At 41.4% G+C, this 27425-nt stretch overlaps 1 protein-coding gene across 3 annotated transcripts in view; it reads left to right on the forward strand.

Annotated features, from left to right (window-relative positions):
- Nucleotides 1-27425, forward strand: part of ano10a (anoctamin 10a) — a 96919-nt gene that overhangs the window by 11362 nt on the left and 58132 nt on the right. For all 3 annotated transcript variants that reach the window (XM_059645933.1, XM_059645932.1, XM_048529823.2), the window contains exons 6-9: nt 3602-4171; nt 9246-9301; nt 11129-11203; nt 15324-15506. In XM_059645933.1, the coding sequence (XP_059501916.1) occupies nt 3602-4171; nt 9246-9301; nt 11129-11203; nt 15324-15506 (884 nt within the window). The remainder of the gene's footprint in view (nt 1-3601; nt 4172-9245; nt 9302-11128; nt 11204-15323; nt 15507-27425) is intronic.

Here is a 27425-nt window from a genome sequence, read left to right on the forward strand (position 1 = left end):
AATTGATTGTTGACCCCAACTTTTTCTTTGTGGCCCTGTTACTTGTCTTCCCTTTATATGTATTTAACTAATTCCCTTTAGAAAACTAATGCAAATTTGCTTCCACCATGTTTGAGGCATTGCATTTCAATTCACGGCAATTCCCTGTGTTCTCTTTTTTTCATTAAAACAAAACTCCTCCCATTACCTGGAATAGTTTCCTAGAGCCTATTACTCAGCTGTTGAGTGTGATTGAGGAACTTCCTCAGACATTTCACAAAACAAAAAACTTGAGTTCAGAGATGCTCAGTTTAAAGAAACATAATCCTGCGTAAGTAGACTGTTTAAAAAATTCTTTGAGAAAACTGAACAAGTCTGGCAGCATCTGTGATAAGAAAGCAGAATTAGTGATTTGAGTCCAGTGACTCTTCGTCAGATCTGTTAGCATCTACGAAAAAATTGCGTTTTATACTGAAGCTGAATTTGTAGGAATAGAGGAGAAGGAGAGAGGTGACTGGATGGCTGGAGATGGAGTCCAGTGAGATGGGGGTGGGGCAGGTGCACAGAGGAGAGAGAGAGAGAGAGAGAGAGAGAGAGACATGAAAGTGGTAGATAAAAAGAATTATGGATAACAGGACAGAGAAAATATGAAAATGGGTAGAAGAAATGAGCTGTACTGAATGCAACCTGTATAATATGATAAAAGTCCTTGGAGTATTTGTGCATGGGTGACTGTGCTAGAGCAGAGGGCTGGGTGTCAGGTGCGTAAAAGACACGAAGTACAGATTATGGCTGTAAAGTTATTGAACTTTTAGCCCTAGAGACCGCAGGAACTACAAGTGGAAAATGAGCTGTTGTTCTTTAAGCTCGTGCTGAGGCTCACTGGGACATTGCACCCGGCCTGCAGTAGAACAAAAGAGAAGTACAGCACAGGAACAGGCCCTTTCGCCCTCCAAGCCCATATTGATCATCATGCCCTATTTAAACTAAAAAATATACTTTCCATCCTTATTCAGTCTGTATCCTTCTGTTCCCTCCCTATCCAGGTAAGCATTCAGATGGCTATTAAATGTCGCTAACATGCCTGCTTCCACCACCCGTTCTGGCAGTGTGTTCCAGGCTCCTACCACTCGGTGTGATAAACCTCCTTCACACATCTCTCTTAAACTTTTTCCCCTGTCTCCTTGAACCTGTGTCCCCTTGTAATTGAAACTTCAACCCTGGGAAAATGCCTCTGACTATCTACCCTATCTATGCCTGACATAACTTTGTGGACCTCTGTAAGGTCTCCTCTCAGTTGCTGTCTTTCTAGTGAAAACAATCCTAGCCTTTTTAACCTTTCCTCATAGCCAATGCTGTCAAGACCAGATAACATCCTGGTCAGCCTTCTTTGCACACTCTCCAAAACGTCCACATTCTTCTGGTAGTGTAGCGACCAGTACTCCAAATGCAGCCTAACAAGGGTTTAAAATGGGCTGCAACATGATTTGCTGACTCTTGTACTCCATGCCCTGGCTGAAGGCAAGTGTGCCATATATTTTCTTAATCACCTTGGCCCCCTGTGTTGCCACTTTCAGGGAGCTGTGGACCTGTATGTTAATGTACCTAAGGGTTCTGCCATTTATAGTGTTCACACCTAAATTTGATCCTTTAAAGTATGTCACCTCACATTTGTCTGTATAAAACTCTGTATGCCATTTCTGTGCCATTCTACATCCAATCTATCTATATCTTGTTGTATCCTTTTCACAGTAGTTGACACTGTCAGCAACTCCACCAATCTTTGTGTTTTCTACAAACCTTTTAGTCAGACCACCCACATTTTCCTGCATATCATTTATACATACTACAACCAACTGAGGACCTAAGACTGATCCCTGTAGAACACCACTAGTTACTGGTGACGAGGGAATTGGCTTTGTGTTGAAGTGGCAGGCAGATGGAAGCACTGGTCATCTTTGCATATGGACGTAGGTGTTCTGCAAAGCTGTCACTCAGTCTGTTTTGTCTCCTCCGTGTCGAGGAGACCACATTGTGATAAGCAAATACAGTTGTATCAATTGAATGAACAAAGAACAACAGCACAGAAACACGCCCTTCGGCCCTCTGAGTCTGTGCCAACACATTTAGCGCTTCCATACTGAAACAGTCTTCATTTACACAATCCTTATCTCTCTATCCCCTTCCTATTCATGTATTCGTCCAGTTGTTTCTTGAATGCTGCTTTTGCGTCTGCTTCTATCACCACCTCTGACAGCATGTTCCAGGCACACTCCACCCTTTGTGTGGAAAACTTGCCTTGCACACCTCTTTTAAACTCACCTCTCACACCCCCCACACCTTGAACCTGTGTCCCTAGTAATTGACTCCTCCATCACAGGAAAAAGCCACATATTTTCCACTCTATCCACGCCTTTCACAATCTCAAACTTCTATCAGGTCACCCCTTAAACTCTGCATTCCAGTGAAAACAAACTCAGTCTATCCAACCTTTCTTCATAGCTAACATTCCCCCATACCAGGCAACATTCTGGTAAACCTTTTCTATGCCCTCCAAAGCATACACGTTCTTCTGGTAGTGTGGGACCAGAGCAGTACGAAATATTCCAAGTGTGGCCCAACTAAAGTTCTACAATCCTGTGGCATAACTTGCCTATTCTTATACTCAATGCCCGTTCTGATGAAGGCAGATTTGCCATAGGCCTTTACTACCTTATCTACCTGCACTACCACCTTCAGTGATCTGTGGACCTGCACACCTGGATCCCTCTGCATATCAATACTTCTAAGAGCTCTACCATTCACTGTGTAATTTCCACCTGTGCTTGATCTTCCAAAATGCATCACCTCACCTTTATCTGGATTAAACTCCATCTGCCATTTTTCTGCCAGTGCCTCCAACTGAGCATCTCCTGCTGTATCCTCTGAGTCTTCCTAAGTACAGGTAAATTGCTGTTTCACCTGGAAGGTATGTCTGGACTCTTGGAAAGTGAGGAGGTAAACGGGCAGGTATTACACCTTCTGGGATTGCAGTGGAACATGCAAAGGGATGTGAGTAGATATTGGGAATGGAGTGGTCATTGGAATGCTGATAAGGCAGAGGAGGGAAATGTATGTCTAATCATATCCTGTTGGAAGTGACCAAAAAGATGCTTCACAGCCCTTTGGATGTGGAGTCTGGTGGGGTGGTAGTGAGGACAGGAGGGCCCTATCATTGTTATGGGAGGCAAGGGTTGGAGTGTAGGCAAAAGCGCAATAGAGAATTTGAACATTAAGGGTCCTGTCAACCAGTTGGGATTTAATTTTCAAGGAAAGTTCAAGATTGCAGAATGTAATGCAACAATGGGCAAATTGAATTACCATAAATCACTGACCCTTCAATACGCTCTAACCTGCATGGCATGACATTACTGTTAGAAAACAAGGAGGCTGACCACGAGAAGTGGAACGGTAGCTGGCTGGGAATGTGCATGTTAGTGACCGTTATGTTTGCAGAAAGTTCAACACTTTGAGCCGAATCTCAGATGTTTTAATATCAGCCTCGTCTTCTACAAGTGTAGTTCAAAATAGTGAATTGCCTATTTTGAATTCTGAGCCATTTTGTATTTTCTTTGTCTTACAGATGAAATCCAGAAATACTTTGGACAGAGTATTGCACTTTATTTTGCTTTCTTGGAATATTTCACCTTTGCCTTGTTTCCCATGGCTGTAATTGGAGTGCCTTACTATGTATTTGCGTGGCAAGATTATGATAAGTACATTGTGTTTGCCACTTTCAACCTTGTGTGGTCAACCATTGTCCTGGAAGTCTGGAAGCGTTGGTGTTCTAGACTTTCCTATAAGTGGGGCACACTGACAATGAAGAGAGTGTTTGAAGAACCTAGGCCTGGTTTTCATGGAACGTTGGGAGTGAATCCAGCAACTGGCAGAAAAGAACCTACATATCCTTCGTACCGGCGACAGTTGCGAATCTATTTGGTTTCAGTGCCTTTTGTCTGCTTGAGCCTCTACATCTGTCTTCTCGTTATGATGATCTACTTTAGAATGGAGGATCTGGTCTCAGCCTATAATGAAGAAGCTGAAACAATTTTCAGCAATATCTTGCTGTATGTCCCAAGTGTTGTTTACGCCTTAGTTATTGAAATAATGAATCGAATCTATAGATATGCTGCCACATTTTTAACTTCGTGGGGTGAGTATAGTCCTCTTTCAAAGCTGATATTGCTGACCTTAAAGTTCTTGTAATTTTTTCTCGCATGCAATTGACGTTGACTAAGTTCCACATTAACTAAGCTGATGGGTTCTATTTAAAATGATTAAAAAGGGAGGAGAGGTAAAAGAAGGATTTTTAGTTTTACATAACAAGTAGTTCCGATCAAGAATGTATCACTTGCACTGATGGTGAGAGAAGATTCACAGTAACTGCCCAAAGATTAAAATGGGAATACGTGGAAAATTTACTTGCACCACAAGATTTTGCTTTGCCTGAAGGACTATCCAATAAAATGTGAGGCTGGATGAACACAGCAGGCCCAGCAGCATCTCGGGAGCACACTATCCAATTAGTTCACTGGTACCCTGCTATCTTACAAAAGAGTCATCACAGACATGATGGGTTGAAGAGCCTACTTCTGTGCAATATCATTTTCATTCTGTGACCATGACGTCTAACTTAGTCATGAGAAAGTGTTTCAGATGAATATGCAAAATAGCTGAAGTAGGCCATTTAGCCCCTCGGTGTCTGTTCTGCCATCCAGAGGATCATGGTTGATGTGGTTGTTCAAATACCACATGCCCATTAGCCCCCTACAACCGTGGTGGTTGTTGGTGGTGGTGGTGGAAAATAATCTCCTTAGCTGTGTCCTAAAAAGATAACCCCTGGCTGTGGAGAGAGATCCTCTTTTAGTTGCCATGCCACTGTTTTGATGTTTGTCTTCCTTTTTTGGATGCGGGAGAGAAGTGTATCTAAAAAACATAAGGAAAATCAGTCACTGACTCAGCAATTGCTGACATGTTGGATTTCAACAGGTGTCAGCTTTCAGCTTGGCCCCATTCTATTTCCCTGCCTTTTTTTTAATGTTCTATTTGAAAAGCTGACTTAATTATCTTTTTTAAATGATTACAGTCTTGTACTTAATAGCCGTATCCAGGACAGCTTCCATGTTCTGATAACCTGGTGTGAATGAAAACATTTTGTCCATAATATCCTCTTTATTCGAGTGATCACCTTTAATCTTGTTGGTCAACAGAAACAAGCAATCTTCTAACATTTTTCATAATTTTGGATGCCTCTTTGTTTTCCAATAATGTTCTTTCTTTCTTTGATTATGTCACAAGGATTTCTTCTCTGAGGGTCATTGGTCTTTGGAGTTTCTTCCACAGAATGCAGTGAGAGCTGGATAATTGAATGTACTATGATTAGACAGATTTTTGATCAATAAAAGTCAAAAGTTTCTGGGCTATAGGCAGGCAAGACAGTGGAATTAAAGTCACAGTTAGATCAGCCACAATCTAATTGAAAGGTGAAGAAAATGTGATCTGAATGGCCTACAGCAGTGACTTAATGATATTTTAGTACACTTGAATAATACTTCTGCAATATCATTTTAATTTATTTGTTAATTAGTACCTCCCATTCCTCCGAGGGCTGCATCAAGTAATCTAATTAAGGGCTAATGAATGTCATTTACAGAATCAATTTTATATTAATTTTATGTCTAGTGCCACATGTTAATAAAAATATAATTCAATATTATTTGCCTTTGTGACCATTATTGTTGCATTAGTGCTGTAGAGATTTTTTTGTACTCGAGGTCCTAGATGCCTGTTCTATGATGGCAGTTAGATACTTGTTCTTACTATTTTCCACAATGTCATACTCTACATTTAATATCCCAGTCCACAAATCAACATTTTAAAAAAGGCTAACTTGGTCTGATTTATCGAACAACTTAAATAACTTTAAGTAATACATGGAAACAAATGTTTAGAGCAAGATACATAATGTGAAAATAAGACAAAATAACATTTTAATTGGACCTTTTTGGAAAAATGTTTCTTTACTATTACAGCGACAGGATATTCAAATTAACTAATCGACTTATCCCTTGGTGAATCTCAAAGGTGCAGTTTGGATAATGCTAATTCCTGTCCAGTCATAAATTTGACCAAAGAACCTGGAAGCTAGCAACAAAAACTGGTCTCATTATGTCATTGAATATATTTTGTGTTACAACCACGTATTACAGTTCTACAGCTTTGCCCTAGATGAATTGAAATAACTCCATGGTGGGTGGTATCCCATCACCAAGTCACCCTTTATTTGCGCATGAACAGTACATAGATTCTGACCAGCTATCTCAGAGCCAGTTCCTACATTGAGGACAATCCCTGTGACTTCTGCTTATATCTATCAGCTGGGATTCCCTGATTGGATGAGCCCTAATCAGGGAATTCAATGAGATCTACCTGGCCAAGTTTTTTCCAATCCCTATAGAACACGTACCCTTCTGGCTCCGAGTGTGTGTGTGTGTGTGAGAGAGAGACCCATTGGACAACAGGTTACATCACAGACTGCAAATAGATGAGACCTTGGTAACTCAGAGAGTGAGTTACCATTGTCTACTTGCACATCTTCTTCATGCACTTGCTTTGATGACTCAGATTTTTTGACCATAAATTGTCCACTATGCACCCTGTAAATTTTGTAAGTTAAGTTGAATCATCCAGCTACCCAAAGCATTTTTTAGCATTGAATACGCTGACTAGATCTGATCACTTGGAACCAGTTTTATGTAGTGGTTGTCACGTAGCAAACTTTAAAAAATTAGTTCACCTTAACTATATCAAATCACACAAAATACATGCAAAAATTTGGCAATTTCTATTTTACGTGCAGAAATCCAGCTACTTTAGAGAAATGATTGTAGATTTCAGTAGACATTTAAGCAGTAATGAGGATGAAATGTACTTTCAGAATTTACAGGACTGGGATGTTCTGTCAACCGAAACTACATCAGTTATTGGACAATCAGAAGTTCTGTTTGAACAGAAGTAAACCATTCAACGAACTCCTTTACCTGCTCACTGTCGCCCCAACCACCATTTGTTTGCATCATTGCTATTGTGCTTTTATTTTGTTAATTGGCACCTGAATGTTTTTATCCACTCGTGGGATGTGGGCATCACTGGCTGGACCATCCTATTTGGCCTTGAAGTTGGTGAGATGCTGCCTTGAACTACAGCAGTCATATGCTGTAGAGAGACCACTGTACTGTTAGTGGGGAGTTCTAAGATTTTGATTCAGCAACTCTGAAGGAACAACAATATATTTTCTAGTCCGGATAGTGAGTGGCTTGAACCTGCAGATGGTGTTCTTGAGTATCTGCTGCCATATATTGCATTTAAATAGCGTATTTCATGTCAAGTTGTAATGAAGTGCTCTCTAAACTCTCTATTTACTTTTTGAAGATCTTGTTCCACAGTTGCCACTAAAGGTGGAGCTGAGGGGCTTCCCTTCCTAAACATGTCCGTCTGTCTGTCTCCTTTTCAAAAGGCTTTTGAACAAATTACCATTTGATTTCTCCTAATACTGCCCTATGTGGTTCTGTTAAACTTTTTGACACAAATGCTCCTTTATTATGTTAGTAGTGCTGTGAACATAAAACAAGTTTGCCATCCAGATGGAGCTAGAATATGGGCTCTGAGTTTTGTTTTTACAACATTGTGTTCTTTAATTTTTTGAAAAATCAAGAAGTTAGCATTTTTTTTTTGAACAGGCGCAGGAGAGGAGTTGAGGCCTACCCTGGTCATTCATAATCTTGTTGAATGATCGGTTAGGCTTGAAGGGATGAATGTTCTATTTCTGCTCCTTGTTTAAAAAATATTTGTTTGATCTCTACATTCACCAAGTCAGATGGATTTTTTTGAATGCTTTTAGAATTGTCTCTCAATCAAATGCATTGGTTTGCACACTATTTCTTATACATTTAATTTGCTTATTCTTCTCTCCCCAATCTCTCCTGCAGATGTTTCCATCATCTAAGAGCTGACTGGAAAAATTTCAATACTTGCTATTAAAATCTTTCTCAAATCACCATGTAATAGTTTGGATAGCATATTCTACTTCCTGAAACAAATACATCTCCATTAAATAATTTTAAGAGTTTCTAATTGTCACAATTTAATAGCCTGTTCCTGAACTAAATTAAATATAATCAGAAGGCCTATGGTACATTTCAGGGAATAAACATTTCATACACAAATTGGACCAGTTTCTCAGCTTGAGTGCTAAGATATGTGAGCAACCTTAACTTAGCAAAAGTGAAAACTCCAACTCGGACTTACTGCTGCCAGGTACATTTGATAGTTGACATCTTAGCAAACTGTTTTAGCCCTTTTTAAAAAAACCTGTTCTCAAATTCTTTTGTTGCCTCTCATGCAGACTCGCACATACATGCACAACTATGAACTAAATCCAAGGACTGTGACCTTTTGTATTTTCAAGAATACTTCTTCAACCATTTTACTGTCATGGTATTAGTCTTTTTGGCATTTTGTTTGTTAATGCCTGTCAGTATTGCGTTGACATTGTTATTGGAATTGTAAGCCAGAGACCCAGACTACATCTTTGGGGATGTGCGTTCAGGCTGTACCACAGCACCTGACAGCATTAAGTTTAATTGATATGTCTGGAAGTGGAAGCTAATCTGAGTAATGGTGGGAACTATCACTAATTGTTGGAGAAACGTCTTTTCAGAGTAGGAAATCTGCCCTTATCTGGTCCTGCGTACGCAGACACCAGACCTATGGCAATTAAGTTGATTCTTAATTGGTGTCTAAAAGGACCCTACCAGGGCTACCAGTTGTAATAACAAGGTGTGGAGCTGCAGGCCAGGTAGCATCATAGGGGCAGGAAAGTTGACGTTTCAGGTCTGGATCCTTCTTCAGAAATGGTAGCTGTACCATTTTGTGACTCACCATATGGACTGCATTAGTCCCAGAAGGCCTTCTCGAAGGGCACTTTGGTTTAGGCAACAAATAATGGCCTTGCCAGTGACCCCCATGTCCCATCAAAGAATAGACTTTGCAACCAAGAGATATTGAAGCCAACAGAAATCATCTGACTGATTTCAAAATGTTAAATAATAGAATATGATTGTGTGATACTTGTTTATTGAGGAAATACACTTCAGTTTCCTGTTCTTGTCCTTTGAGTCACCAATATTTAATTTACTATTGATTGCTATATGTATTTTGTATTGTAGAAAACCACAGGCTTGAATCGTCTTATCAAAACCATTTAGTTTTGAAAGTATTGGTGGTAAGTACATTTTTGTGAATCTGCTGAATAGCATCATTTTAATTGTGTATCATAAAATGAATGGTAAAAACTGTGCTACCTACAACTAATCTGAAGATATCCATAGTGTGAAAAGAATCTGGGGCTCCAAGGAGTGTATTTTAAAGAGAAATTGCATAAGTTAGGCTTATATTATTTGAAAATATAAGTTGGAGCACGATATGATTTAATTTCTAAAAAGTTCAATTAGAAATGGCAAAGGGACTGTTTTCCTTTTTGGGGTTGAAGGTATATTGGACAGGGGAATGCAACCTTAAAATTGAAGCTAAAATATTCAGGAAAGGAGTTAGAAAACACTTCCCTGGGCAGGTGTTAGGTGTATGGAACTCTAATCTACAAAAAGCAGTAGATACAGGGGGCATTTAATAACAAATCTCATCATGCTTTTTTGTTAACAAAGTATATTCATACAGTTAAAAGTTAAATGTAGATCAACCACAGTTTTAATAAATCACAGAATTGGGGAGGGGATTGCTGGAGGGTAGACTTGATAATGCTATTCAAAACCAGGAGGTGTCTTATATAAAGTAGAAAGGAAGCCATTTTTCCCCACTGGCCAGAGTGCAGTGAAAGTGAAAGGCAAAAGAACAAAATGTGACATGAGGAATAAGTGAGTTTCGGATCTCGATTTGACTACCTGTGGGTGTGTTGAAGGCAGATTTGTTAGTGGCTTTCAAAACAAATTGGATAATTTTTTGAAAAGGGAATGTTTACAGAGCTGTGGGAAAAGGTGGAAGCATGAGTGGGCCGAGTGCTGCTGCAGAGAACTGGTACAGACAGTGGTGTAATATTCTACAGTTCTATTTCTATGATCAATGCCAATGTTAGTACTTCACAAGCCTCCTTCCACAATCTTCATTTCACTCCTATCAATATAGCCTTTTCGATTCCACACACAACCCCCCCCCCCCCCCCCCGGTGTCAATATAACTTCCCCTTAAAGGCATCTTTACTGTTTGTTCACTTCACGCAGTGGCAATTTGCACATTCTGACCACTCTCTCTAAATAGAGGTATTGATAGGAAAGCAAAATATTCTGCTGGATCTCCACAGCATAATGGCACAACTAGAGTTCTGGACATCCTGCTTTAGGAAGGCTTTGAATGTCTGTGAGAAGGTGTGGAAGAAATTTACCATTATGCCTGCTGGGATGAATGATCTTTTTGCTGCAAGGTTAAGATGGAGAATTTGTGGTTGCTGCCTTTTAAGGCAAAAGAGGATGAGGGACGATCTGATAGATGTACAAGATTATGACAGGTTTAGGTAAGATAGACAATAAAACATTGTTCCCATTAGCTGGTAATACAAGGACTGAGGACACAGACTTGGAGCTTTTGGATAAGAAAAAGAGGGAACGTGTGAGGAAAACTTTTTTTTGAATAAAGGTAGAGGAAAACTATTTTTTATTTAATAAAGGTAGCTGCATAAAAGTTTGGAGAAAGTAGAACAAATCAGTAGTTTCCAAGGATATTGGATGGGTATTTGAGAGAAATAATTTTGCAGAGGTACAGAATAGGAAGTATGGGCTGACTGGATTTTTGTTCTGAGAGCAGTGTTTTCTGCAGCAATGATTCTTGCTGCACAGTATTCATAATTGTTCGCAACGAATGACTGAATGTAACTGATGTTAACCTAAAATCTATTGAAAAAACAATATCAAATGCTGGAAGAACAAAACGAAGCTAAGATCTTTTATTCAGGTCTCTGACCTTGCATATTGAGTTTGATATCTGCTTAAAATCTTGTCTTAACCATTTCCTTATGCGTATCTACTTTTCTGTTTTCCAGTTCAATTTTGTAAACTGTTTTGCATCCCTTTTCTACATTGCATTTATTCTTCAGGATATGAAACTTCTTAGACAGGTAAATATTTAGAAATAGAAGTTACTTAATTTGTTTCTTTTGAAGCCTCCACCTTAGCTGTACATTTTGGTCAAAGTAGCATCATCTTGTTTATGCTTTTGCATTTGTTTCTCGAGGAATTACCTGTGTTATCTGAATGGAAAATTGCATTCATTGTATTTAGTGAATCTCACTTAATGTTGTTCAGAAATGCTGCCTTGCTGTTTGTGTAGGTGTCAGACATACATCTTGTGCATGACCCCTTCTATGAATTCTGTGCAGACAAGATTACTGTGAAACTTTGTACCCATGGTGACTGAAATTCCTACTCAGCTCCCCTTGTTCTGTCCCTTGCCCCACCTCTTTTGCACAACCTCACATTCTTGCCCCTTGCCTGCTTACCTTTCCTTATCTGCTCACTTGTCTTTTGTCTTTTTCTTTGAGATAGTAGGAACTGCCGATGCTGTAGAAACTGAGATAACACGGTGTGAAGCTGGATGATCACAGCAGGCCAAGCAGCACCAGAAGAGCAAGAAAGTGACGTTTTGGGTCGAGACCCTTCTTCAGAAATGGGGTAGGGGAAGGGGAGTTTGAAATAAATGGGGAGACGGGGAAGGCGGATAGAAGATGGATAAAGGAGAAGATAGGGTGAGAGGAGACCGACAGGTCAAACAGACGGGGTTAGAGCCAGTGAAGGTGAGTGTAGGTGGGGAGGGGATAGGTCAGCCCAGGAAGAACGGACAGGTCAAGGAGGTGGGATGAAGTCAGTGGGTTGGAGATGTGGGTGGGGCTTGAGGTGGGAGGAATAGTTATGGAGGCAGGGACTAACTGGGCCGGTTTTGGGATGTGGTTGGGGGAAGGGAGGTTTTGAAGCTTGTGAAATCCACATTGATACCCTTGGGCTGCAGGGTTCCCAAGCGGAATATGAGATGCTGTTCCTGCATCTTTCGGGTGGCGTTATTTGCGGAACATCTACGCTCAATTCGCAACAAACAACTACACCTCCCAGTTGCGACCGCGCACCCCCCCCCCCCCCCCAACTCCTCGGACGATGACATGTCCCACCTGGGCCTCCTGCATTGCCACAGTGACACCACCCAAAAGATGCAGGAACAGCATCTCCTATTTTGCTTGGGAACCCTGCAGCCCAAGGGTATTTATGTGGACTTCACAAGCTTCAAAATCTCCCCTCCCTTGACCATATCCCAGAACCAGCTCAGATAGTCCCTGCCTCCATAAACATTCCTCCCACCTCAAGCTCCACCCCCCTCTCCTACCGTCTAACCTCATCCCACCTCCTTGACCTGTCTGTCCTCCCTAGACTGACCTATCTCCTCCCTAACTCCCCACCTACATTCACCTTCACTGGCTCTAACCACACCTGTTTGAGCCATCTGTCTCCTCTTACCCTATCTTCTCCTTTATCCATCTTCTCTCTGCCTCCCCCGTCTCCCTATTTATTTCAGAATCCCCTTCCCCTCCCCCATTTCTGATGATGGGTCTCGACCCAAAACGTCAAACTTCCCTCCTCCTCTGCTGCTTGGCTGCTGTGTTCATCCAGCTTCACGCCGTGTTGTCTTTTTCTTTGCCCTGTTTTTCGCTTGCTCTTGCATATCTATCTTCTGTATTTCTGGCAGTACTAGCTGTGAAATGTCTTTCAACATCCTGAAATGTTGAAAGATGCTAAGGAAATGAATATCCCTTTGAGCATTAGTCAGTGCTAAACTTCAACCCTGACTTGCAGATTCCTGTTTGAATTTGGTACTCTTGAACTTTTCATTCTTCTGCTACAGTACTGCATCTCAACTTTCAGCCGCTGGACCTGTTACTCTGAAATTCTTTCCATAAATGCCTCTGCTATCCATATCCCTGCCTTTCTGACAAGTAAATCCATCTGAATATAATTCTTTCCCCTAGAGCATTTAATTACATGAAAGTGCACTGTAGACTGGTTTATTTTTCCTGATGCAGCCCATAACATTTGTACTGGCTAGCAAATTGCTGTCATTGAAAGTGTGATTCTCTATCTAATCTTTAATAATAATTGCACTAGGCTGCGAAATTCAATACTTAAAATAATATTAGATTGCTGTTGAAAGCTTAGCAAATTTAACCAGTCAGTAAGTCAGCCTTGTTGAGAAGAAAGATCTTGGAATTAATTCTTTGCCCCGTCTGACCCAGCTTATCCTCTTATTGAGTGGCCCAAATATCTCTGCATTATGGGAAATAGAATTTGTTAACAATTTTGCTTCTGATAGCTGAAGTGTACGCTATCTTCTGTCTTTAAAAACTGAAAGAACTGTGGATGCTGTAAATCAGACAAAATGTAATTGCTAGAAAAGCTCAGTATGTCTGGCAGCATCTGTCGAGAGAAATCAGGGACATTCTGAGGATGGGTCGCTCCACCCGAAACATTAACTCTGATTTATCTCCTCAGATGCTGCCAGACTTGAGTTTTTCCCAGCAATTTCTATTTTTGTCACTATCTTCTGTCTCTGTGTCACAATGTTAAAAGGATGTAGGAACAGTGTCCTGCAGGTTCACAGCTCTACATATCTGAAAGTGGGAGGAACAATTGAGAAAGCATGTGATTCTGGACTTGTAAGAGGTAGACTGCAAAAGGAAGGATGTTGAATTAAAATGTTTCTCGATCTGGCTGGAGGATTATGTACAACTCTGGGCACTAAATTTTCAGAAGGATGTCCAAATCTTGAGGAAGGTACTGTCAAGATTTGCTAGAATTAGACTTGGCATGAGGAACTTTTATTTTACTTGAGAATCTGGAATTATACTCCTTTTGAATGGGGAATATTAAATGTAGATCTACAATGTATAAAATTACAAAGCATTTTCATGAAGTAGACAGGGAGAAACAGCTCACTATTGAGTGGCTGCAACCAATGGAGACCGATTTAAGGTGATTGGTAAAAGAACCAAGGGAGAGAACGATTTTATAACAATTTGTTATGACCCAGATTGTCCACTGTCTGAAAGAATAGTGGAAGCTGATTTAGTACCAACTTTCAAAAGGGAATTGGATGAATAGTTGAAGAGTGGGGGGAAAAAAATACAGGGTTACTGGGATAGACTAGAGGAATTTCACTAATTGCTGAGCTGTTTGAAAACACAGCATAAGCGTGTGGTGCTAAATAATGACTTCCTGATCTAAATGATTCTAAGACGATGACTGCCTGGGGTTTGTGGTGTGAAGCTGTCTATGCGGTAATAGTTTTCAGACATTCACTGCTACAGTTCCTATGAATAATGACCACTTAGTAAGATACACAAATTGAGCATTGCTGAAAGAAGGCAGAATGTCGAATGCTTTGGGATTTCTATTCTGCATGCTATAAATTGATGGTATTGGCAGATTGTTGATTGATATTTACTAAAGTAGGGTAGACCAAATTTCATTCTGCGGGATAATCACTACCCTGATCAAATTTCTTGCTATGTATCAGACAAACTCATGGGCCTAAGCCCTCATTTTTGGTTCTGGAAAATCACCAGTCTATCTTAGATTAACTTAATGGTAAGTTATCTCAAAAGTTTGAGCAAAGGTGAAGCTAGTTGCTTGGCACAAATGACTAAGATGATATATGAATTTCATAATTGGTATGATGCCCGATATGTAGACCATATGTCCCAAAGGCTGGCAGATTGTGTCAAATGGTAGATCCTTTGAGCAGTTCACAAGCAAGGTACTAACTGTACCCTAGCAGCCTGTGCTTTCAAAACTCCGAGCACTGCATCCAACATTAAATGTGATTTCATGATTGGAACTGAACAGATGTTATCTCAATATACCAAGAATTACACTAATTCACAGTTTAGGATTGTACATTAGGTTTGCAGTTACGGTGCATTGCATGTGCTGAAAGTTACATATCTAAACACACAGGAATTTGTTTGCAGAATGAAATAGCATGTATTTACTCAGTACCTATTTTGACTGAACAGAGTAAGTTATAGCCATGCTCTGGTTCACTTCTCAAGGCAACCTTGACCAATCAGTCAACCTGTCTTGTTTAAACTTGAAACAAAACCTGTCAGTTAATTGTCATTCATTGTTAAAATTGAACTTCTACAGTTCTTAAAAAATGCATTATCTTGTAGCATGTCTGACTTTGTGTCCTTCCAGAATCTGGCTGCCTTACTCATTACTTCACAAATAATCAACCAGTTTGTGGAATCCTTATTTCCTTACTGGCTTCAAAAGCGTCGCAAAAAGATTATCAAGCAGAAGCTTAGTATATCAAGTGAAGAAAAGGAGCTTCCATTAACTGATCAAGTCAAGCTGGAAGGAAAAATGGATATGTTCTTGGTGAGTTGCAATCAGTGTTAAAGTTGAGCAAAGTAAGGTGAAACAGGTCACAGGACTATCATGTCAAACCCCTTTGAACCTTAATGTCTTCAGCCTTGGAATGATCCTGGACTTGTAAGACGGAATTTCAATGTTTTTTTTTTGTAGGAAGATAAGCATGGGTGGGTTTGGTACACTTGGCCCTAGTGCTGTCCCTCAAATTCAGTACTATTGGTTATTAATTGCAACCATTCAGTAGCAGGGCCAAAGCAGTTCAGTTTAATTGTAGAGACCCATTTGTAGGAAGCTGTGAGCTCCAACCTCTTGGAAAACCTTTGAGCTAACATTTTGCAGGATTGGAATTGACTTTGCCAGAAGGTGGGTGATTGGGATGATCAGGTAAAGAGTGGTGATCATCAAAAGAAGTGTGAAATAATGCATGTCAAGAGGAAAACTTGAATAAATGTTCAGTGCAAGATGATAACAGACTCAAGATCCATCATGCAACAACATCACTTCTTGAAAGAGTGAGTCTGGGTAGCTGATAAAACCATATGATAAAATGGCCAATGCTGCTTGGGTTTTGTGGTAAGGGTCGTACTATGCAAGAGCAAAACAATGATAATAAAATTGTATAAAGAAATGACTGATTTTAGAGCATTGTGTGTGGTTTTTAGAAATTCCATTACTGTCTAATTTCACCAAGATAAAAACAGAAATTGTTATTATATTACATTATATAAGGACAGACTTGAAGTACTAGAATGATTGTTGCCTGAGCAAGGATGATTTAAGAGATGATTGAGTGGAATGTATTAAAAATTTTGATATGGTAAGAAAGAAAATACTGGTTTCTCCGGTGATGTAAGGATCATTGAAGCAGCCATCCTTTTCAAGTCAGAACTAATTGACCAAGGGAAAGAGGAGAAATATTTTTACACAAGCTTGTTAAAGCAAGAAATGCACTGTCACCAAAGGTACTTGATGCAAGTCTATTTTGCATTTCCTGAAGAAATATTGGACAAATACTTGCACACTAGAGGGAACTAAAAGTTCATAGGGAAAGAGTAGGTCCGAAGGAATGCCATATAGAGAGCTCTAACAAAGGGCTGTAGACAAATAATGAGTCAGCTAGCTTCCCTCTGCATTACATATCCCTAATTTGGTACTTATTTCTGTATGTTTGGGAACATCATTGAGTTAAAAAGAATTAAGTCCATATAGCTATTGTCTTGGCAACAAACATTTTCTTATATTCTTGAGGAAAATGCAACTAAGATTTGTAGTGATTGTAATGGGTTAGTCAGATGGACCTCATTGAATGAGTTTCCTGATTGGGGTTGTTAATCTGGTCCAATCAGGGAGCCCTGGCTGACAGATTTTTTAAAAAAGTAGGAGTGTCAGACATCCTAACACTTTGAGAGCTAGGTCAGTGTTAAGAACTTTCCATGTATTAAAGTGTGACTTAGTGATGGATACTGGTACCTACAGTTGTTTCAAGTTTGTGCTTTTGTACAATGCCTTTGACAACCTGAGGACATCCCAAAGTTCTTTGTAGCTGATAGTGTTGTATTGTGTGGAAAGGAGGCAACCAAATCACACCTAGGCAACACCCACAAACAGTGAGGTCAATGAGTACATAGTCTGTGATTGCTCAAGCAGTATTGGCCAGGACATTGTTTGGGAGAATTTGTCCTGTTCTTCCTTAAATAATGCCTCTGGATTTCTTTGTGTTCCACTTAAATGACAGAGACTGGCCTTGGTTTAATGTGTAATCTAAATGATAGTATTTTAACGGTGCAGCACTCCACTCAGGACTACATATTTAGTACCCTAGTTAAAGCAAAGGTCTATTGAAACCCCTCCCATTGCAACAAAAAGGTATGTATTGTTTGAAGGTTCTTGGTTCAGTTCAGACCTCAAGACTTGGAGCACAAAGTCGACAATGGAATGTAGTTCTGAGTGAATGCTGCACTGTTGAGGGTGCTGCCCCATCTGTCAGTTTGGGTGAATGTAAAATGACCCATGGCAGTATTTCAAAGAACAGACTTTGGTCCTGGCTAATATCCTTAAAATAACATTAGAAAACAGAGACTCATTACTCAGTGTTTTTTGTGGAATCTTTCTATGCATAAATTAGTTGCCAAATTTCCTATGTCACAACAGTGATTTCAAAAGCACTTTTTTAGTATCTTTAAACCACTTTGGAACACCCAGTAGTCGTGAAAGGTTATATATAAGTGCAAATTGTTATTGACTGTCAAATCCTATTTGTTAGCTATCTATAAATTTTGTTGTTTGTTTATTTATTCATACGATGTGAGTGTCACTTGCTGGCCAGCACTTACTGCCTGTCCCTAGTTGTCCTTGAGAAGATGGTGGTGAGCAGTCGTCTTGAACTGCTGCTGTCCATCTGCTGTGGGTTGATCCACAATGCTGTTTGAGAGAGAATTCCAGGATTTTGACCCAGTGACATTGAAGGAGCGGCAGTATGTTTGAGTGGCTTGAAGGGGAGCTTGAAGGTGGTGGTGTTTTCATGTTTCTGCTGCCCTTGTCCTTCTAGATGGAAGTGGTTGTGGGTTTGGAAGGAGCTGTCTGAGGATCTTTACAACATGCGCTGCAGGGGGGCAGCATACTGGCTCAGTGGTTAGCACTGCAGCCTCACAGCACCAGGGACCCGGATTCGATTCCAATCTTGGGCGACTGTCGGTATGAAGTTTGCACATTCTCCCCGTGTCTGCGTGGGTTTCCTCTGGGTGCTCCGGTTTCCTCCAACAGTCCAAAGATGTGCAGGCTGGGTAGATGGGCCCTACTAAATTGCCTGTAGTGTTCAGGGGTGTGTGGGTTATAGGGGGATGGGTCTGGGTGGGATGCTGCAAGGGACTTGTTGGGCTGAAGGGCCTGTTTCCACACTGTAGGGAATCTAATCTAAAATTCAAACAGTACACACTGCTGCTACTGAGCGTTGGAGGTACAGGTAGTGGATGTATTGCCAGTCAAGTGAGCTGCTTTCTCCTAGATGGTGTCAAGCTTCATGAGTATTGTTGGAGCTGTACCTATTCATGCAAGTGGGGAGTATTTTGTCACATTCCTCATTTGTAACTTTGTAGATGGTGGACAGGCTTTGGGGATTCAGGAAGTGAGTTATTTGCCACGGTGTTCCTAGCCTCTGACTAGCTCTTGTAGCTACTGCGTTTGTGGCAGGTCCAATTGAGTTTCTGGTCAATGGTAATCCCAGGGGGGATGATAGTGCAAGATTCAGTAACACCAACGAACGTCAAGGGGTGATGGTTAATCTTGTCTCTTACTCAAGATGATCATTGCCTGGCATTTATGTGGCATTGATCTTACTCGCCTCCTGTCAGCCCAAGCCTGAAAATTGTCCGGATATTGTTGCATTTGGATGTGGACAGCTTCAGTATCTGAGGAGTCACGAATGTTGCTAGACATTATGAAGTCATTGGCGGACATCCCCACTCTGACCTTATGGAGGAAAGATAGTTGATGAAATAGCTGAAAATGGTTGGACGTAGGACACTACCCTGAGAAATTCCTGGAGCTGAGATGACGGACCTTGTGCAACCACAACTTCTTCTGATGTGTCAGGTATAACTTCAATCAGCAAAGGGCTTGCCCCCTGAAACCCACTGATTCCAATTTTGCTCAGGCTTCTTAATATCACACTTGGTTGAATGCAACCTTAATGTCAAGGGCTGTCACTCTTACTCCACATCTGGAATTCTGCTCTTTTTGCCCTTGTTTAAACTAAGGGTGTACTGATGTCAGGGACTGAGTGGCCCTGGTGGTACCCAAATTGGGCATCATTGAGGAAGTTATTGCTGAGCAGGTGTTCCTTAATAACATTGTTGATGACACCATCCATCACATTACTGATGATTGAGAATAGACTGATGGAGCAGTAATTGGCCATGTTGGATTGTCCTGCTTTTCACGTATAGGACGTACCTGGGCAATTTTTCATTGTCTGGTAGGTATCAGTGTTATATGTACTAGAAAAGTTTGGCTAAGTGAGCAGCAAGAAATGTTCTTCAGTACTGTGCTGGAACATAGTCAGAGCTTCTCATCTTTGCAGCATCCAATGCCTCCAACCATTTCTTAATGTCACGTGGAGTGAATTGATTTAGCTGAAGACTGTAGTATTGGGCTCTTCCATCATTGATGATGGGAATACTTGTGGAGCTGAAGCCTCCAGAGAGTTGTTTAATTGTCCACCACCATTCCCAACTCCATGTGGTAGGACTGCAGTGTTTAGATCTGATCTGTTGGTTGTAGGTTTGCGTAACTGCCTGTAGTTGCCATTTATCCTGGTTAGCACCCAAGTTTGGTCGCTTTAACAGGTTAGCGCCTCATTTCTAGCTATGACTAGTGCTGCTCCTGGCATGCCCTCTTGCATTCTCCATTGAACTAGGGTTCATCCCCAGCTTGATGGTAATAATTGAGGGATATTTTGGGCCATGTTGTTGCAGATTGTGCTAGAGTGTAATTCTTCTGTTGTTGATGAACCACAGCACCTCATGGATGCCCAGTCTTGAGTTGCTCGATCTGTTTGAAATCTGTCCCACTTAGCATGGTGATAGTGCCACACATGTTGGGGATTATTTTTAGTGTGAAGGCAGGACTTTGTCTCCACAGGATTGTCTCTCTTACTAATTGATTACCTGCCACAGATGCATCTGACCATATTGGTAGATTGTTAAAAAGAAGTCAAGTATGTTTTTTTTCTCTTGGTTCCCTCACCACCTGCTGCAGGCCCAGTCTAAAAGCTATGTCCTTAGGACCTGACCAGCTTGATCACTTGTGCTGCTGCTGAGTCACTCTTGGTGGACCACAGTGCATTTAGCACCTTTTCCGCCCTCCATGCTACCTCCACTGTTCAACATGAAGAAGTATGGATTCATCAGCAGAGGGAGGATAATATGTTCTAACGAACAGGCGGTTTCCTTGCCCGTGTTTAACCCGAAGCCTTGACGCTTTATTGGGTCTGCAGTCAATGTTGAGGACTGCTAGGGCAACTCCCTCCTCACCTATATACTACCATGCTGCCATCTCTGCTGGGTCTGTCCTGCTGGTGGGAAAGGACATATCCAGGGATGGTAATGGTGTCTGGGACATTGTCTGCTAGTTGCAAGTCTGAGAGTATGACTGTATCAGGCCGTTGCCAGTGTCTGTGAGACTGCTCTCCCAATTTTGGCACTAGCCCCCTGATGTTGGTGAGTAGGACTTATTGTGTATATAAAAATTTGAACTTGTCAAATATAACACTGCCAAATCTTGCTTGTCAAAAATATAATGCCTGAGGCGGAACAGACACAGGAATGCAAATCATGCAAGATTTATATTTGCTTCTGGATAAAGGTTGCGATGTAACATTACTTCAGAATTAGAATTAGAATCCCTACAGTGTGGAAACAGGCCCTTTGGCCCAACAAGTCCACACTCAACCTCAGAGCATTCCACCCATTACCATCCCCCTATAACCCACCTAATCTACACCTCCCTGAACAGTATGGGCAATTTAGCATGGCCAATCCACCTAACCTGCACGTCTTTGGACTGTGACAGTTTGTGTTGGGAGAGACAGTGAAAACATTGCAATGTAGAATTGTTGAACATTAGCATGTACAAAGTGGGATCCAAGGCTTTGACTGTTCCTAGCCACCTTCTCTTACTACTTGTGTCTTTTTGCTGCATCAGCCAAAAAGGTTGTGTCAGTTTCCTTGAATATACTGATGATACCTGGCTCTGTCTTGCCATTACCTCCCTCGATCCTTCTGTTATTTCTGAACTGTCTGATATCCAATACTGATGAGTAGAAACTTTCTCTGGTTAGACATTGGGAAGACCTCCACACACTCTTTGTTCACTCGCTTCTGATTCTCATACTCTTGAGCTCTGAGGCTTTCTGACACACATCTGTGCCATTCCTAAGACTACCTGTTTCCACCTCGCATCATTTGCAGCCTGCTTTGCCCATCTCAGATCAGATGAGAGCCCTCATCTATGTCCTTGTTGCCTTGCAACTTGACCATATCAATTCACTCCTGGCCAGCCTTCCACATTCTGCTGTCCATAAACTGGAGGTCATGTCCCTGGCCTGGTGTGCATCATGTCCTGTTCATCCATTACAACGATGATCTTTAGCATGTATTAATGCCTCGTGACGCAAGACTTCAATTTTAAAATTCTTATCCCTGTGTTTGGATCACTCTGTAGCTCCTCTTGTTCTTCCCTCCCCCCCCCCAACCCCGGTCCCCAGTTTCTCTGTTCTCTCCTCCATCACCACAACCCTTTGAGATAACTTAGTTTATCTAATTCTGGTTTCTTGCACATCTGATTTTAATTGCTCCAACCTTAGCTGTTCATTCAGTCCAGTATTACCTCCCCTCATCAATGTGTGTCCCCCTGCCTTTCCTTTCAGACACTCTTTTTAAAGCCTGTATTTTAATATCACTTTTTGAGGCCTATTGTCAGATATGTCTGAATGTTTGAGTGGAATGCCTAGTAATGTTACATAATAGAGTTTGAGGGAGCTGGTGCAGCGGTAATCCAGGAATAAGTTCAAATCCTACCTGAACAACTTTAAACAGCATGATCTGGAGTTACAACCTTATCTCAGTAGTGGTGACCATGGGTTGAATCTTGTGTTTTTCTTGGCTAAATGTGAATTGAACTTGCATCGAACTTTATGGGGGCCCTCTCGCACATGAGGGTTATTGAGTTTTCTCGTTGTATCTTGCCAAACATCCCTCACTAACTACATAACTCATCACTGTGGTGTCCTGCTCATCCAATTCTAGCCCCAAGTTAGCACATGCTGTTCCTAGAACAACTTGCCACTCACTGGATTTTCTGGAATTGGCTGTCATCCCTTGAATTGATAGAGCTGTTCTGTACAGTTTCTGACCATTGCCTTGAGCATGGTAGATGAAGGGAAATTGGCACTTTGGCAGGGACCTGTACGCCTGCTGTACGGGGTGATGCAGAGATGATACATCCTCTTCTCTCAAGGCCAACAGTGGAGGTGGAACAGTGATCGCTTCCAACCCAAGAAAGTAAACAGCTTGTGAGGCCTTGATTTTTATTTTTAAGTTGAACAATAGAAGCAGCATGAATGGGTAGAGTCAGGCTCCCACAGAACATGGGTTTTAGTTTAGCTTTCAGCAATTGTTGGGGTTTTGAAGTTGGCTGTGGGAGTTGCTCTTCTTTTCTGTTACAGCTAAAAGCTGGAGTTCTCTCTGCTAGAATTACACTTGAGACAGTCTATTTTACTGAATTTACCTTTTGCCAAGGGTGTGTTTATGGAATGTTACTATATTGGAACAGATACTGTTTATTAGTTAATCCTATTATTCTGTTAAATCTTCCAATAGAGTTAAGCTATTTCAATTTGGGGCGGCATGGTGGCTTGGTGACAGCACTGCTGCCTCACAGCGCCAGGGACCCGGGCTCAATTCCACCATTGGGCGACTGTCTGTGTGGAGTTTGCACGTTCTCCCTGTGTTTGTGTGGGTTTCCTCCAGATGCTCTGATTTCTTCCCACAGTCCAAAGATGAGCAAACTAGGTGAACTCCGCCAAGCTAAATTGCCCATAATGTTTGGGGGTGTGTCGATTTAGGTGGGTTTACAGGTGAATGGGTCTCCTGGGTTGCTCTGTGGGTTGGTATGGACTTGTTGGGCTTAAGGGCCTGTTCCACACTCTGGGGATTCTGTAAAAATTCTTTCTTTCCTCTGTGCATTTTAACTACAGAGTAAGAATAACACGTGTTACTTAAAGCTGCCTAGGGTCACCAATCGAATTCCACTTGGAGTGCAGCAACTTGCGCTTGTCTTCAAATAGGACAAAAGTTCGGGTCTTGGTTCTCTCCTTGATCTATTTGAGGGGGCTTTGGTCTGGTCTATAACGTGCCTTGATCTGCTACAGTCCCTGTAGTGTTGGTACATCCTTGTTAAAAGATTTGACCCAACTGTTGCTTGTCATTTATATAAAATGATTTGGATGAGAATATAATAGCATAATTAACATATGTGCAGATGACATAAAAATAAGTGATGTAGTGGACAGTGAAGATTATTATCTTGGCAGTATAGGAGTATGATCAGGTGGGCCAATAGGCGGAGGTGTGGCAGATGGAATTTAGTTTAGATAAATGTGAGGTGTTGCATTTTGGTAGGGCAAATCAGGGCAGGACTTATACAGTTAATGGTGGGGCCCTGGGGTGTGTTGCTGAACAAAGAGACTGAGGAGTGCAGGTGCCTAGTTCCTTGAAAGTGGACTTGCAGTAGACAGTGTGGTGGAGAAGGCATTTGGCACGCTTACCTTCATTGGTCAAAACATTGTGTATAGGAGTTGGGATGTTGTGTTACTGCTGCACAGGACTTTGGTGAGGCCTCTTTTTTTTTAGAATGCAGAGTACATTTCTGTCACCCTTCTATAGGAAGGATGTAATAAATCTTCTCTGCACCCTTTCAAGTTTAGGAGGAGATACCAGGACTAAAGGGTTTAAGCTATAGGGTGAGTCTGAATAGGCTGGGGCATTTTTCCCTGGGATGTTGGGGTGACCTTGTAGAAGTTTGTAAAATCATGAGGGGCATGGATAGGGTGAATAGCCAAGGCTTATCTTCTTAAGGTGGGGGAGTCCAAAAGTAGAAGGCATAGGTTTAAGGTGAGACGGGAAAGCTTTAGAAAGGACCTGAGAGGGGGTATCTTTTTCATGCAAATAGTAGTGCATGTATGGAATGAGCTACCAGAGGAAACGGAGGAGGTGGGTACAATTACAACATTTAAAAGACATCTGGATGTGTACATAAATTTGAAGGGTTTGGAGAGATGTGGGCCAAATGCTGACAAATGGGACTAGGTCAGATCGGAATGTCTGGTCAGCATGGACAAATTGGACCGAAGTATGTATTTTTGTGCTGTACGACTCCTTAACTAGAGAATGGATACGTGGTTCCAAGGCAGATTAATGAGAAGCTATCGGTACGCTTCTTGATGGCAGAATTTGTGTGTTGTGAAATTGAAGGAGCCTTGACTTGCTGTACTGCATGTTGTAGATAGTGCACTGTGCATCACTGGTAGAGGGAGAGAATCATAGAATCCCTACAGTGTGGAAACAGGCCTTTTGGCCCAACAAGTCCACGCTGACTCGCCCAGCATCCCACCCAGACTCTTCCTCCTTTAACCCACCTAATCTACACATCCCTCAACACCATGGACAGTTTAGCATGGCCAATTCACCTACCCTGCACGTCTTTCGACTGTGGGAGGAAACCGGAGCACCTGGAGAAAACCCACACAGACACGGGGAGAATGTGCAAACTTGACACAGTCGCCCGAGGGTGGAATCGAACCCAGGTCCCTGGTGCTCTGAGGCAGCAATGCTAACCGCTGAGCCACCGTGCTGCCCTGAGGATGTTGAAATTGGTGGAACAAGTGGCCTGTCTTGTCCTGGATGGTGATGAGTATCGCAAATGTTGGAGCTTCACTCACCTAGGCAAGTGGAGAGTATTTCATCAGACTTTTGACTGGTCATCTAGTTGGCAGACAGGCTTTGGGGAGTCAGGAATGGAATTACTTGCGACAGAAATCCCAGCCTTTTACCTGTTCTTGAGACTACAGCATTTTTTTTGTGGTTTTCCCAGTTAATTTCTGAAAAAATACTCACTGCAAAAGGCCATTCAAGGCCAAGGTTCAATGGTTAAAGAACAATTCATACTTTTATGGTATTTTTCATGATCACAGAACATATTGGTGTTCTGCAGCCAATGAAATATTTTCAAAGTATAGTCCTTGCTGTAATAAAGGATACATGGCAGACAGTTTGATCACAGCAAGCTCCCATGAACAGGCTGTGTTGCTGACCAGAATCTGTTTTTGTGGAGTTTGATTAAGGGACAAATATTAAGTCAGACACTGGGCACAACTCTCATACTGTTCCAAATAGTGCCATGAAATCATTTTCATTCAGCTGAGCAGTTAGATGGACCTCAGTTTAATATCTCCTCTGATATGCAGCACTCTGTTAGTACTGCACTGAGTTGTTAGTTTCTATATTTGCGCTCAAGTCCTAGAGTGCAATTTTCCGGGAACCTTGTGACTTACATGCAACTACTACCAACTAAACTGACGGACTTTTGGATCCCCTCTTATTGAAACTCAGCATTGCCTTGCAATGTTTGGCATGAATGCTAGGTCCCATTTATCATCTCCAGTTTGTGTCTGGAGTTTGATCCAGTTTCCATTAGTAACTCAGTTTTATTTTGTTAAATAGAATTGATACCGTAAACCACGTGTTGTATTGCTGGCATGGTTTTGTCATTATCTGGCAATCTCCTTTGCTGCCTTAGATGCAAATCTTCTCTGACTCAGATCTGTATCAGTTGCTGGAGCACGTCTGTGGTAATAGTGTTGTCACTCTTTCATTAAACTTGTTCTTTTAGGACAGCTGAAAAAACTATCCCCGATGTTGTTTTTGATAGTTTTATGACATTCAAGCCAATGAAAATAGAATATTCTGTAATTATGTGTCTGTCTTTTCAGGTTTCCATTATTCTAGGCTATTCATTTTGCATTGCAGCTTTAGATTGTTCATTTACATCAGAACCATTGAAGTGTGATGTTTTACAGCCTTTTTTTAGCTAGCGTATCTAGCTTAGCCACCATCTCTGGTTCTCAGCCCCATTTTTTTCAATCCCTTGGCACGTATTACTATGTTAAAGGCACAGTTTGTTTTTCTGTTCTTTTCCATCTCTTACAGTCTCCCACTATTTCTTAGCCCACTTCTCCTAGATGGCTACCAGGAAAACATTTGCCCCATAGCCCTGAGTCCCTTCCACTCCAATTATCAGCTGGAGCAGCAGCATTTGTCTGTAATTTGAAGTTTTTTTTGTTTTTTTTTCTCCTCCAATCTTTTATGGAAATCAAGTTATTGTAAAGACTTTAGGATGGGGAAGAAGTGAGGTTAATGATAATTCTGTTGTTTAAAATTATGCCTTTTTTTAAAGTTTTCAGATGCCTGATTTTACAGGTTGGATGAAATGCCTATAGTTCATCCCAGTTTTTAATGAATTCAGTGTAGAATAGAATAGAACCCCACACCAGGGAAACAGGCCATTTGGGCTGACAAATCCACCCCACCCCACTGAAGAGCATCTCACACAGACCTATCCCCCTCCCCTATTCCTGTGACCCTGCATTTCCCATGGCTAACCTACACATCCCTGAACGTTGTGGGTAATTTAGCATGGCTAATCCACCTGACTTGTACATCTTTGGACTGTGGGAGGAAATTGGAGCACCTGGCAGAACCCCATGCAGACACAGGGAGAACATACAAACAGACAGTTGCCTGAGGTTGGAGTCAAATACAGGTCCCTGGAGCTGTGAGGCAGCAGTGCCAGCCACTGAGCTAGCCACCCCTCAGATCATGCATGATGCTTGTTCTTGAGCTGAACCTGTGCATGGAGTCGTCTTACGTGGGAAGGCTGTTCTGTTCTATTTTATCACATTTACAATTCTAAAACCCATTCCTTTTTAACTAAGATTTTGTTTATATAGTTGTACAGGTACACAGTTAACTAAGGGTGGCAGCATAAGTAGATGAGATCCAAAAAGGCAAAAAGATTCCTTGGTTTTGAATGAGCAGCTTGCATTTCTTTAGCACCTTTCAGAGCATCAAAATACACTGATTTGTGTACAGCAAGGCTCCACATACAGTAATACACCTGCAAGAACACCTCCATATTCTTCAATATAGTGCCATGGAATTTTTTACATCCACCCAATAAATGGAGCCTCAAAGGCATTGCAGATGATGCAGCATTCTTTCGGTATTGCGCAGAGAATGTCAGCCTGGAGTTTCTGTTCAAGCCTTTGGACAAGAATCTGTGGGATTTAAACCCACAACCTTTGGACTCGAG

This window comes from Stegostoma tigrinum, chromosome 5, assembly GCF_030684315.1.
Source record: "Stegostoma tigrinum isolate sSteTig4 chromosome 5, sSteTig4.hap1, whole genome shotgun sequence".
NCBI lineage: Eukaryota > Metazoa > Chordata > Chondrichthyes > Orectolobiformes > Stegostomatidae > Stegostoma > Stegostoma tigrinum.